Source organism: Vulpes vulpes, chromosome 11 (assembly GCF_048418805.1).
Source record: "Vulpes vulpes isolate BD-2025 chromosome 11, VulVul3, whole genome shotgun sequence".
NCBI lineage: Eukaryota > Metazoa > Chordata > Mammalia > Carnivora > Canidae > Vulpes > Vulpes vulpes.
Genome location: NC_132790.1, coordinates 14,357,349 through 14,372,179, shown reverse-complemented (window position 1 = coordinate 14,372,179; position 14,831 = coordinate 14,357,349). Strand labels below are relative to the sequence as shown.

At 47.4% G+C, this 14,831-nt stretch overlaps 2 protein-coding genes across 2 annotated transcripts in view; both read left to right on the top strand.

Moving 5' to 3' along the window:
* Nucleotides 1-954, top strand: part of MICAL2 (microtubule associated monooxygenase, calponin and LIM domain containing 2) — a 72,369-nt gene extending 71,415 nt beyond the window's left edge. The window contains exon 11 of the mRNA XM_026008239.2: nt 29-954. Coding sequence (XP_025864024.2) covers nt 29-213 — 185 coding nt within the window. The 3' untranslated portion in view covers nt 214-954. The remainder of the gene's footprint in view (nt 1-28) is intronic.
* A 12,948-nt stretch (nt 955-13,902) lies between these two features.
* The window catches only part of PARVA (parvin alpha), a 165,439-nt gene continuing 164,510 nt past the window's right edge, over nt 13,903-14,831 (top strand). The window contains exon 1 of the mRNA XM_072725642.1: nt 13,903-14,279. Within this exon, the coding sequence (XP_072581743.1) occupies nt 14,144-14,279 (136 nt within the window). The 5' untranslated portion in view covers nt 13,903-14,143. The remainder of the gene's footprint in view (nt 14,280-14,831) is intronic.

Genomic DNA, 14,831 nt, shown 5'->3' with positions numbered 1-14,831 from the left:
CCAAAGCTTTTCCCTTTTTGTTTTTCAGAGAGCCAGAAAGATGAGAATGATCTAAATGAGGAGCAAGAATTATTCAGCGAGATGATGCAAGTGATTGAACAAAGGGACAGACTCGTGTGCTCCTTAGAGGAACAGCGCATAAAAGAAAAGGCTGAAGACCAGCACTTTGAAAGCTTCATATTCTCCAGGGGCTATCAGCTGAGCAGGACGTGAGCAGGTGCAGGGCGCTGCCCCTGGATGCTGGCTGAGGACGGATGGAGCCAAGGGCACCTCACTCGCTCACAGTTCCTTTGGCGGAATCTGCAATACCTGGAACTTAAGTGATACCCTATTGCCATCTAGTCTTAAAAATGAAAATTCTCTCATATGGAGTACAGCTGCCCGAGACCCTTCCAGAGATTATAATGAAGAAAACACACAGACTGTTATGAAATTGGCAGTCCCTTTGGCAGGTCTCACATCGGAGGTGACCTTGGCAGATGACCAGCATTGTTTTCCCTAGAAAGTGACACAGAGATCGACTTTCCTGCTGCTTTTATCATTTATCTTCCCAATTCATTGAGTTACACATCTTAAGATTTTTAAGAAGCTGCCTTTTCATTAATATATCCATATTTGCCTTTTTTTGCACGGGTGACCGGTTTCCAAATGTCAGAAAGAAGCAGCCGCAGTTTAAAGATTAGGTTAATATTTAAATTGTGTTTCCAGAGAAAAAGGAGAAACCTTGAGATTACTGATTACATAAAGCAAATAACTCATATAGCAGGTGTTAATTCAATCCAGGGCGAATTTAATTTATCAGTTGTATTTATAAGCCTTAATATAATATACATAAGCAACGAGAGTTTAATACAACATTTGAGCCTTAATTTTATTTAAAAAGAAAGAAAGAAAGAAGGAAAGAAAGAAAGAAAGAAAGAAAGAAAGAAAGAAAGAAAGAGAAAAAGAAAGAAAGAAGGAAGGGAGGGAGGAAATTTAACTTCCTACCAGCAGGATTGTTAGTGTTCATCAAATACTGCCAGCTTGGGAAAGCTTTTGTTCTCAGAGCACTCCTTATTGCCACTGGAACATAGTGAAAAGCATTTCTAGAAAATGAATAGTTTTCCAGTGCTTTTTTTTTTTTTTTTTTTTTATAACTGTTGGTGAGGGCAAAAAGGAAACTCATTTGTTGATAAAGTATCGGCGAGGCTGGTGCTGCTACTGAAAAACACACTCACTAGTGATCCAAGGCAAGGTTGTCTTCCCCCCAGGGGGGTGGTCTTCTCAGGTCCAAAGAGAAGTATCTCCTACACTCTCTCCAGGGATTCCCCCAGGAACTCCACAGGACAAGGACAAAACCACTTCTGACTTCACCCGGGAGCTGAGTGCAGTGACCCCGTTTACCAAATGCAGTGACCAAATTCCAAACTGGGTCATGGATTTTTTTTTTTTTTAATGACATTTTCAATGTGAAAAGAAAGCCAGGAGGTGGAGTTTATGCACTGACAGGCGACTCCTGGGCCTTTTTGATGGTTCATATGGGAACCAGAGAAAACTGATCTGTTTTAAATAGTGATGGGTTGTCAAAAAGTATTGAATTGTTTTCCCTCAATGGGATTCTTTGAAGATTCAGTCTGTTGCTGTCAAGAGACAGACTGAGGAACTCTTTGTTACATGTTTGGCCTCTCTCATTTCTGCAAGTGTGTAAATGTGTCACTGAACAGAAGGTGCTTTGCAACAGTTGGCTCTGACCGTAGACCTAATTCTCCTCAATATAAGTTGACCATGAACCACTTCTATCTGAGATGCTGTCCATGCACGCCAATCTGGCTAGCGGACCAGCCAGAAATGAGAAATGTAACTGGATTTCCCAAGCTCGCCAACTCTTTGGGTGATATCAAAAGGCAACCCTTCCACGGCATACCAGATTCTGAGGGTTGCAGTTCTCTTTTCCTTTCTTTTTTTTTTTTTTTTTTTTTTTTTTTTAAGAATCAGGTCTTCTAGTGCATGAATTATTCTACGAGGGAATATGTGCAGGCATCTATCTATCGAAACTGTGCCATTTCTGCTATTTATCTATTCTTATTTATTTATATATTTGGTAGAAATTGCTAATATGGTTGCCTTATAATTCTGGTTTTCCTGTGTTATAATTTGGAGAAGGCCTGTTGTCACTGAGATATTGGTATATAAGCTATTTAACATATAAATAACCCAGATGTTTGGGGCAGTGAGTTGTATAGTATTAAAGATTTCTGGAGATAGTTAAAATAATATTTTCAGTCATCAAGTATTTAAAGGTAAGACTGTGGATACTCAGGAATTTTAATTCATTTAAAGAAAAAGATATAGAACTCCCGTTTGTATTCTAGAATGTTTAGAAATACCCGAACCCAGTCTTTTCTGTCAGTTATGTGGAAGTGTGCTCTTCGGTGCTGGCGTACATGTAACAGATGAGGCTCACATGCGTAGTGTCTGGGTTGTTATTATACAAGAGAATTAATTGCCACTTATTTTAATTTGTTCTATTTTCATCTAAAAGAAAGACTCTCCCAAGAGGGCCAAGAAAGAAGGTGTTTCTTGGCTCTAGTGTTCTATTAATTGATGAGAGAAGCAATTTGTTCACTTTCTCTTCCAAAGACTGTTCTGCAGCTTAAGGCTGAGTCTTATCTGGCCAAGCTGAGACATAAACCTCATACTTCACAGCCGTTTACTTACCCCGGCTTTCAGTGTTACCAGTACATGAAACCATTTCAGCGAACACTTCTAAATGTGGCTGTTGAATTATTTTGAATAGTTGCATTCCTTATTCACAATAAAGAATGTGCTAAGAGCCTCAAAATGTAAAATAGTGTACATTTTAAAGATGATTTTTTTATGCAGTATGAGTGGGATTATGATTATGAGAACAGTTTCTTCTGTCCCATAGAAGGACGTATGCGATCAAAGCTGGACAATTTAGGACTCTGGATGAGACATAAAGCCCCAGTCTCAGGTCATATTTCAGAGCCAGTCTCACACAGCTTCTCAGTTAAACTAAAGGGCTCACCAGAGTTTCAAGTTTAGGATTTTACATAAGATGGACCAATAGGACAGTTCTTAAGCTTGCCCTCCGAAACCATTCATTTGTCGACCTAGTTGTTTAACAAACATTCTCTGATTGCCTATGGGGTTGTGCAGCTCTCAGCAGGGGCTGCCATTAGGGCAGAATATTAGGCCTCCACTCCACCCGCAAATAAATGCAAAGATTAGCAAGTACCACTCCCAAATAAATACAGAGATAAAGAACTATTTTTATTATAAGCATCAGCCTATTCCGCTCACATTCGTCTCAACCAGGAAGACTTTTACCCCCAACGATTACAGCACTTCATTGGCAATAAAAAGAAGTTCGTTTCCAAAACTGTGAAAAATAATACCGGGCTGTACTGTTTCATTTAAACCTTGACTCTGCCAGTGTTAGGCTGCTTGGACTCCATCAATGCTGAGATGCTGCATGCTAATTGCAACCCAGAAAGGAAGTGGCAGGTGTTTCCAACTCTGATGAGCTGCAGTGAAATTGATGTTTCCTGCATTCTGGAGGCAAATGACAATTCGGCAATGTCTGTCTTCCCGGGAAGCAGATTTACAGGCTTTTCCTCCCAAACTGAAAATGGCAGCAAGTCCCACCCAGGTGGCCGATGAGAGAACTACCTCAGCAGGACAGAGGTGGCAGGGGGCAGCTGGGGCTGCCACATGAGCAGAGAGAGAGTGGCAGTCATCGGATGTGGTGAGCTCGAATGTAGTTTATCGTAATCGGAAGGGTCACATACAGGAGAGCGTGTACCGTCTCACCTACTGTTTATCTTCTAACCTCACTGCTGAGTGGCTTGTAAAAGATTAATCTGCTCTGACCACTGGGAACTCCTCCTGTGGGCTGAAAGGCATTACATGGGCACTGCTATAAATACTGAAATGAACCCCAAATAAATGGTTTTCTGTTAAAGGAATCAAAACGTTTTCACTTGGGCTTGGTCTGGCACTTCCGAGGGTGGCGCCTGTTCCATTTCTTTATTTCCAGTGAAAGGAATGGGGCAAAGCTTTGATTTTCACTGGGGAGTCTGTGAATTAGCAGTTGGACGCTTTATGGCCACTGGGCCACCTGAAAGGACTTACCTGACCAGCACATAGGACCGGATCGGCAAGAGGAGTGAAGTCTCACCCCGAGTCTATCCTTCCCAACAGAGAAAGTGACCCTCAATGCTGGGGACAGGAAGAAACAAAGCCAATCCTGGTGCCACCTCCCCATTCCTCTCCCCTTCTTGCCTGGCCCGGCCTGGTTTTGTGTTACATTCACTCGGCAGGAATGCACTGAACTGGCCTCTTTCTTCAACATGCACTTTCAAGATCACGTTTGTTTGTTTGTTTCCATTCTTCTTCACCCCAGTGTATGCAAATTTTCATGAAATGTGGCAGCATGATACCCCGGAATTGCTGCATGGGGGTAACCAAGTGGTCAGTCCTCAGCATTTCACACTGAATTTCCCCATTGTTGGAAAGCTTTGTCTTCTGATGGAATATTTGCAATGTTCCATATTTTTTTTGTTGAATATTAACAAAAAGTAAACAATTTCAGATAAGAGCCCCTGCTTTGCAAGCGCTAACATTGCAGCAGGAGGGAGGACAGCAAAAAAGGCCAGCCACTTTTGATGGCACCTTGACTTGTTCTAATCCCCCAACAGCAGAAACAGAAAACCACAACTCAAATCTCAGCAGAACAGGGAAGAATGGAGGCATTTCCCACAAGAGGAGGTAGGAGCTATAAACTAGGCCAAGGACCGCACTTTCCAGAGCTTTGCCACTTCCCTTTCGGGACTCTGTGTCTCTGACCTGGCTTTTGCTGACCTCTTTGGCCAGTGGTGTCTCATGTACTTCCTGAAGACACCATCTGGCCATGGTGACTGGGGTCCAGCTCATGGTTAGATGTAATATTTTTCACCTAATTTCCTAAAAGGAAACATTTAAATATCCTTAAGATCTTTCCTAGCAGAGATGCAGGTGGAGACTCTTGCTCCTCCAGGAGTCTGGAGGCAGGTGGGGGAGGAAGGGAAATTACAGTCATGACAACTGTGACCTTGCTCCTCCAATCACACTGGCCGGGGAAAAGGTAGGGGAGACCATGGGAGTAATATCATAGCCTGTGATGTGGACCACACACAAACAGAATCACCTGGACCCCAGGTATTCTTGCCTAGCTGGGTCAGAAGCGTCTGACCACTGCTCCTTTCTGTCCTTATAAGCTTTGCCCCTGCTGTTGTTCTTCTAGAGTGTTCTCTGTCCCTCTGTTAGACCGCTCAAGTAGGAGCCACTGATTGTAGAGATCCATCTCTACATGTAGTTGGCACTCAGCTACCGTGCTCAGGTGAGGAATCCCTCTCTACTAATGTCTACAGTTGACTACTGGACTCTTAAAGAATAGGTAACCAGGTCGCCTGTCTCCAAGATCTGGGGATACATTCCAGGATGGCTGGATCAGAGGCCATTTGACTAGCATCATGCCATGTGATCCTTGACAACACCACACCCTCAGTTCCCCATGTCACAAACCAAGGCTGTGGTCTTTCAACTTTCCCTGCCCTGATGGCTTTCCTCACTCCCCCACCCCCACCCTACCATCTGGCTGCCTTAATCCATGCAGGCAGGACTCTTGAAGGACATGCTTGCTGGCAGCCTGGCCTTCAGAGGCCACTGCTAAACCCCAAGTTCCCAAGAGAAACACTCACTTAAGAGTTCCACTCCAGAGCCATTTTATCTCTCACACATTCTTTTCATCCCGAGAGCACATTTCTTTCAGTGATCAAAGAAGTCCCCAGGAGGCTCTGGCTGGCTTCTCTTCACCACCAGCAACCCCCTACCCTGCCTCCCACACCCCCCCAGCCCCCACCCCACCCAGCTCCCACCGCTTTGATGTGGTCAAACAACCTCGGATTATTGATTAAGATACAGACCCTTCGTAGAACCCTCTTCATGATCTGCAGGGGCCTATTTTGTCCCTTGGCTGGTATATTATTTTTGTAGGGCAGCCATAACAAAGCACCACAAGCTGGATGGTTTGTCACAACAGAAATGTATTCTCTTACAGTTCTGGAGGCTACAAGTCCAAAATGAGTGTGCGTTCCCTGCAAAGCTTTCTACTAAGCTTCCCCAAGCATCCCTTGGCTGATGGCAGCATAATTCCAGTGGCTGGCTGGCTGGCTGTCTCCTGTGTGTCTTCACATCATCTTTCCTCTGTGAATATTTGTGCTCAAACTTACCTCTTTCAAAGACATTGGTTTTACGAGTTGGGAGCCCATCCTCTTCCAGTTTGTCTGACATCCTATTTTAGCATAACTAGTCCATCTGCAATGACTCTATTGCCAAATAAGGTCACATTGTGAGGTTCTGGGGTCAAGATTTCAATATATTTTTAGGGGACGCAACTCAACTCATAACAGATGGTATTCACATTTGGGAAGTATAGAACTTCCCCCAGTGAAAACCTCTTCCAGTTTGACTTTTACCTTAATTTGGGATGCTCGTTTTACTTCCATATCCTGGGCTTTTAATCTATACAACGACAAAAAGTAACACACCAAAGAAAAAGAAACCAGAATGCAAAAGGCAAGTTGCTTAAATATGACAGATACAGATCACAAATACCATTTATGAAATCTATTTGAATGGAGCACACAGACTCCAATTTTCTCTCCATTATCTTACTAGTTACTTTCTCACTATTCTTTAATGGTTACCCTACAGGCTACAACATAATACCTTGATTTATCAAAGTCCAGTATAAATTGTTACCTGTACTTCTTCCCAGTGACTGGACCTTGGAACTCTAACTCCATTTACTCATTTCCTAACTGAAATGTTTTCACTTCTGTGGATTTTAATTTGATTTCTACATTTTTAAGTTCTATAAGACATTATGATTATTTTACTTAGTTAATATCCTTTTGCTTTTTTTAAAAAAGATTTTATTTATTTGACAGAGAAAGAGAGCACAAGCAGGGGGAGCAGCAGAGGGAGAAGCAGGCTCTCTGCTGAGCAGAGAGCTGGATGTGGGGCTCAATGTCAGGACCCTGGGATCATGACCTGAGCCAATGGCACATGCTTAAGCAACTGAGCCACCAAGGCACCCCTAGATAATATCCTTTTGAATTTACCCTTTTGTTTGTGCTTTCTTCCTTCCTGTGTCACCAAGCTTCCATCTGGAATGATTTTCTTTACGTCATACGCTGTAGTTCTGTTTGGGTCTGCTATTAACAATTTTTCTCTGTTGTGCTTTTTACTTTTACTATTTTTTCTTTGTCTACCAAAGGGTAATCTTTTAGAGTCCCAAGCTAAAGCAAGTGGGGGAGGTTCCTGGGGGGGTCCCTGGTTTGGTGGCCCCTGATCATTTGTCAACTTATCCTTGTGAGATTGGCAATTGTCCAGTTCAACCTCCCAGCTTCTCAGCTCTCTCTCCTGAAATTGGGGGAAAGAAGTCCCGGGTGATGGGCTCACTTCTCTGGGGTCCCTTCTTCTCCAAGATTGTGGCCCTGTAAGTTTTGGCAGCTTTCCAGTGCTCTCAAGATTTATTTTACGCTCAGTGTCCAGCTTTTCCAGCTGTTCTCAGTGGAGGGGCTTGGCCTGTAGTCTGATGACATGAGAAACTGAATACCCCCTTCCCATCTATGTGTTAGGAATCCTGGAAGCTGTCGCATAACACTTTTGGTCACAACCCATTGATCAAAGTTTATCATAGGACTGTAATATAGTCTTTATTCCAAGGAACCATATCCCAGCTGAAAATTGTGGCTTCTGTAGATATTTGGGAGAAAAGATTCTAAGAGCTATAGTATTAATCTCTCAGTTATCAGCTGTTGATCTGAAGCAAGTTATTTAAACTCTTCGAGTTTTAAGCAACTTACCTATAAAATGGAGGTAATGATATCATTTACGAGTCTCCAATGAAATGTAATAATCAACACTTTATTGAGCTAAGACTTGTTATCTGCTAGGCAGATAACAGCAGAGTAATTTACACTCTTTTGATCCTCCCAACAACTTTATGAGGCTAGTGTTCATTTGTTCGCATTATGATGAGAACCTGAGACATAAAAGTTAAATCACTTGCACAAGACTGCGCAGATGCTTGACTGCAGAATGGTGATTCGAACCCCAAACTTTCACCACTGCCTGCTCCTGCCTTGTGAATTACACCCCCACCACCACAGCCTTTCCTTGTTGGAATCGCTGAGGGAAGATGAAAAGACCAGGGTGGGAACAATGCTGGGTGGCTGAGGGCAGTACATGTTCAACTAGAAAAATGATCTCCTAAGGGAAGGTCTGGGGACAGATGTGACCTAGTCTGAGACCAGTGGATTTTTGAGTGAAATGGGCCATGAAAATAAAAGGGACCCTAAAGGGCATGAACTGTCATGGCTTCATTTTATATAAAAGAACCACGTACACATAGGAAACTGTTGAAAGAATATATTAAGTTCATGCTCCATGAATTTCCAAAGTGAATAACCAGTACCCAGATCAAGAAAAAGAACACTACCAGTCCTGTAGCCTCCCCTCATGCCTTCTCACCCACCTTGCCACATTCTTGTCACTAGCCTCCCCGCTAAGGCTCACCATTATCCTGATTTCTAACACCAGAGATTAGTTTTCCCTGTTTTTGAACTTTATATGACCAGAATCATAGAGTATATGCTATTTTCGAGTCTGATTTTTTTTCACTCAATATTGTGAGTCATTTCTGACTCACAACAACATTTCTGTTGTTCCTTGTGGTTGCAAATTGTTCATTCTCCATGCTGTATTATACTCCATTTTGTGTGACTATCACAATTTATTTATGGGCTCAACTCTTAACAGGCATTCAAACAGTGCTGCTACGAACTTTCTAGAAGGTGTATGGGAGGGCACAGATGTCCTCATTCCTCTTGGGTAGCACCTAGATTGAAATTGTTGATCATCGGGTATGTGTGACATTCAGCTTTAAGACTGCCTTCACCTCCCTGATGATGGAAATGGAAGGACCAGAAGGGGCAACCATTCATCCAGGGACACCCAGCCACTGAGCCAGGACTGGAACCAGGTTCGCACTCTCTCAGGGCAGTATGTCTAGGTCTAGATTTCATGGAGAGACTGACCTAGAGATTCAGTAGAGTCTCACAGCAAAGCACATTTCATTTGTGAGCTGTCCTTATCATTAACCCTTGGATAAGAGGAGTCCAATGACCAAGCATGAGAAGGGCGGCTCAGCAGTAGGGCCATAATTACAGGTACTGATTTACAGTGGAGAGAACTGGTGCAGGTTCTTCTTTGCAGCTTTTCAAAGAACAGCATGAGGTGTGTGTCCTTGATTAAGCAGGATTTAGATTCAATCTATTTCAGCGCCAGAGCCTATGTAAGATGCTTTCTCAGGTACTAACTCATTTAATCTTCAAACTAGATCATATCCATAAGGACTATCAACACATAATATCAAAAGAGAGTGAACTCTGTAAGCAAACTGGAGCAATTTGGAACAGCACTTTCCAAATGCTCTATGGTGAAGAACTGATCCATCCCAGACCAATATTTTTGGAAAATACAATAAGAAAAGAATTACCAGAAAAATAAAATGAAAAGATATTCTAAATATAAGCTTCCAATTTTTATTGTCATAGTAAACAAATATAAGATTGCATTGCTGAATTCCTATAAAAGTTTCTAAACACTCTTAATTTCTGTATTTATATCGCTGAGGACCAATAACAGTTTGCAGATCAAGATGGGTTTTTAGGCTACACTTTGAGGGTACTGATTTATAATCCACTGCTCATTCCCTAATGGGAATCTCTCTTTCAAGAAAGATTGATAATTATCTTAAAGGCAGGAGGGTTTAAAAGTAAGACATCTGCAAAATGTTGAGGCCCTAGAAACCATTCATACCCATACAGGTTACTGTTTAATAGGACTTCGCCATTTCACTGTCTTTATCAACAAAGCTATTCCAAAAATATCTTTCACAGAAAGGTAAGAGTTACAGATAACTTTATTCTGGGCACCTGGGTGGCTCAGTTGGTTAAACGTCTGCCTTTGTCTTAGGTCATGATCTCAGGGTCCTAGGATAGAGCCCCATATCGGCTCCCTGCTCAGTGGGGAGCCTGCTTCTCCCTCTACCTCCCTACCCCTGCTCGTGCTCAATCACACATCCTCTCTCTCTTAAATAAGTAAATAAAATCTTAAAAAAAAAAAACAAATAACTTTATTATGCCTTTCAAGAACTTCTTCCAAAACCTTACTGAAATGAACGTAAGACCCTTAAACTTTTCAATAACATTAAAAAGATTATTTACTCACCAGGACGCTTTAAAAGATTTGCCTTTTACTTACCAATCCTAAACTAGTATGATCCTTAGCCAAAATTAAACAAGCACCCCCTCATTGAAAGACCTTCCTTAAATCAGATTCCAAAACCTTATAAATATCCCCTTCTGCCCTCCCCCAGTCCAAGTCGCTACTCAGACTCTGCCAAGGCAGGGCTCTCCCTACCATGGTGTACAATAAATTGAAGCTTTGTCTTCTCCACAGCTTATTTTGCCGGTATTTTCTGGGAGCCAGCTTTCAACAACCAAGACTTTGTTCCTCTTTTTATTTTAGTCTTGCTTAGGTGCTTTCAAACTTTAGTATGCATAAACATCACCAAAGAGGACTGTATATGCAAAAGCATGCACACGCAAAATTTAAGAGACCTCCACGTATAATTGGAATAGTGCCATATTTAGGACCTATGCCCTGATTACAGATACCAGCAACTGGTGGAGAAAAGAGGATGTGGCAGCTGGAAGTGGCTCGAGGTTTCCAAATATCAATGTGTAGATCAGACCCATTAAATCACCTGATGTAATCCCTGTTAAAAAAAAAAAACCTATTCCTTGGTTTCGCCTCGGATCTGTTATATTCAGAATTTCTAGGGATGGGGCCTGTGGATGTTTATCACCAATTCCCTACGGGATTGTTGCACAATCAGGCTAGAGAACCACTATTTCATTTTGTAGATGAAGAAATGGAGATCCAGATAAGTGAACAGAGTTGCCCAAGATCACATAGCTATTGAGCTGATTCCCTGACAGGAGCGCCCAGGGCTGGAGATCAGATGTTGGAGATATTTTTATGTATCCAACATCCCGAAAGAGAATGATTAGTGATGTAAAACAAAATCTATTTTGGCTTCTCCACATCTCCTTAAGATGCATCAGGGTGGGAGGGGGTCATAAACTTTCCTTGCTCCTGGGTAAAATTTTAGCAGTCATCATGACTTCTCTGCTCTCTATTGGGTAAGAGGCATCGACTAAAGTGTAATTTTCCAAAAAAAGAAAAAAAGTAGAATCGTGACTTACACGAAGATAACATGAACACATTTTCCACTGGGAATCTACTGGCGGTCTTGTTAAATTTTTGTTCTCAGGAGTTATTGCTTGTCCGTTTGCTGATTAGCTCAAGTGAAGGCGGATGTGTTACTTAGAGCCTTAGGAACACGTCCTAGGAAGGAAGCACGGCCCGGCCCTCTGGGGAACTGCAGTGGGTACTGGGAAGAGATTCAAGGTCCAGGCAGCTACTCCCCTATGGTTTCTCATTAGTCAGACCACCTGGCTTCTTGACCCCACTTCCTAGCTCCCTTGCACGCACCTAAAAATGAACACTCCAGTAGTGGATCTCCAGGATCACCACCAAGTGCCTGACTCTGACAACAGTCTCTTGCTTCGCTCAGATTCTTGACTGAGCTTATCTGATTGGCTGCTCTCCAGTCAAACATTAGCTCCCTTTGGGTCAGGTGGTCACACAGGGTCGACAGGCTGTAGTTACTTGGAGGAAACACAGTTGCCAAGGGGCTGCAGTGAGGGGGAGAGACACAGTCAGGAGAGCCCAAAATTGGGGGGGGGGGGGAGGGAGCAAAACCAATAAACGTGCCTTTTAATCATTTTCAGCAAGAGTCCTTGAAACCTGGGGCTTGTAGCACTCCTCTGTTACCCCAAATGAGTCTGGTGGCTATTCTGTTGCTTTCATTTAGGCAGGATAAATTTGGGGTGCGGGGCTGTTTCACAGGAGCCCACGGTCGTACCTTCCCATTCATATTTCCACCAACATTTGTGTGATCCTCCTTTGTACACGCCATTGAGATTCTACAAACGGGTGTTTCGTAAGAATAAGAAGCCTCAGCTCTGATGTCCCGACCTTCAAACCTCTCCCTCCGGGATGGGGGTGAAGAGGTTGCCCGCAGGAACGTGGATGTGCCGAAACACATTTCGGTTCACTCGCTTTCGTGGACACGAGACACGGCCTGATAACTGTACAGGTAGAAATGCAGGGGAGGAGCGAGGGTGTCACCCAATAGCTGGGCGAAGGCACTGGGAGACGGAGTAGCAGCAGGGGCTTCTGTTCGGCGGTCACTGAACCCTGATTTGTACCAGGATCTGTGTTGGGTGCAGAGCCCGCGGAAAATGTGGCCTCCAGGCTCCAGCGCTCCTGGGCTGGAGGGGGTCCCCTCCCCCACTGCTTCACTCACACACACAGGCCTCAAGCCCTGCCAGGGGCAGGTCTGGGGTGTCCTCCCCGCGACACACACACACACACACACACGCACACACACACCAGGCCTCAGGCCCTGCAAGGGGCAGGTCTGGGGTGCCCTCTCCGCTACACACACACACATACATACACACACCAGGCCTCAGGCCCTGCAAGGGGCAGGTCTGGGGTGTCCTCCCCGCGACACACACACACACACACACACACGCACACACACACCAGGCCTCAGGCCCTGCAAGGGGCAGGTCTGGGGTGCCCTCTCCGCTACACACACACACACATACATACACACACCAGGCCTCAGGCCCTGCAAGGGGCAGGTCGGGGTGCCCTCTCCGCTACACACACACACACACACATACATACACACACCAGGCCTCAGGCCCTGCAAGGGGCAGGTCGGGGTGCCCTCCCCGCTACACACACACACACACACACACACACACACACGCACACACACGCGCACCCACACCAGGCCTCAGGCCCTGCAAGGGGCAGGTCTGGGGTGCCCTCTCCGCTACACACACACACACATACATACACACACCAGGACTCAGGCCCTGCAAGGGGCAGGTCGGGGTGCCCTCTCCGCTACACACACACACACACACATACATACACACACCAGGCCTCAGGCCCTGCAAGGGGCAGGTCGGGGTGCCCTCCCCGCTACACACACACACACACACACACACACGCACACACACGCGCACCCACACCAGGCCTCAGGCCCTGCAAGGGGCAGGTCTGGGGTGCCCTCTCCGCTACACACACACACACATACATACACACACCAGGCCTCAGGCCCTGCAAGGGGCAGGTCGGGGTGCCCTCCCCGCTACACACACACACACACACACACACACACGCACACACACGCGCACCCACACCAGGCCTCAGGCCCTGCAAGGGGCAGGTCGGGGTGCCCTCCCCGCTACACACACACACACACACACACGCACACACACGCACATGCACACCAGGTCTCAGGCCCTGCAAGGGGCAGGTCGGGGTGCCCTCCCTGCTACGCAGACACACACACACACACACACACACACGCACACACACGCGCACCCACACCAGGCCTCAGGCCCTGCAAGGGGCAGGTCTGGGGTGCCCTCCCCGCTACACACACACACACACACACACACACACGCACACACCCGGCCTCAGGCCCTGCAAGGGGCAGGTCTGGGGTGCCCTCCCCGCTACACACACACACACACACACACACACACGCACACACACGCACATGCACACCAGGTCTCAGGCCCTGCAAGGGGCAGGTCGGGGTGCCCTCCCTGCTACGCAGACACACACACACACACACACACACGCACACGCGCACCCACACCAGGCCTCAGGCCCTGCTCCGGGCGCCCAGGGCCGAGGGCCGAGGGCCGGCGCGCAGCCCCTCGCGGGGCAGGGCGGAGGCGGCGCGAGGGAGGGAGCGAGGGCAGGGAGAGGCGAGCGCGAGCCTCGGGTGCCTGGAGAATTCCGCTTCCGTTCGGGAAGCGCAGCCCGGGCCCGCCGCGCCCGCCCAGCGCCCGCTCCGCGCCCGGCCCGCGCCGCCATGGCCACGTCCCCGCAGAAGTCGCCCTCGGCCCCCAAGTCCCCCACCCCCAAGTCGCCCCCGTCCCGGAAGAAAGATGACTCGTTCCTGGGGAAGCTCGGGGGGACGCTGGCCCGGAGGAAGAAGGCCAAGGAGGGTGAGCGCGGCGGGGCCGGGCCGGGGCGCGGGGGCGGGGGCGGGGGCGCGCGGAGGGGCCGGGGGCGGGGGCCGGGGCCGTGCGCGCCGCCTGGGTCGGGGTCGGGGTCGGGGCCTGGGTCCCGGCCGGGGGTCGCCGCCGCCGCCTTCCCGCTCGGGCTGGGGAGCTGGGGGGGCCCGCGGGGGCGGGGGCGGGGCCGGGGCCCCCAGGCGGAGGCGCCCTCCACCCCACCCCACCCCACCCCACCCCGGGGCCCGCGGCGGGCGCTCCCCAGGCCCTGCCAGACTCCCCGGGGCGCCGCACTGTCGCTCGTCGCCGCCGCAGGCCTCGGGGTGAGGCGGGAGCCCGAGAAGCGGAGGTGGCCTCTGGCTCCCCCCCCCCCCCCCCCCCCCCCCCGGGTGCAGTAGGGACGCGCCGAATGAATGAGCGGCTCCCCAGCGCTCGGGCCTCCGGCAAGGGCACCCTGCACCCCGGGGCACAGCTGGATCAGGGGCGTCATCCCAGGCAGCGCCGCGGTGGGACCCCTCTGTGCACTCAGGAGTGAGGGCTCTT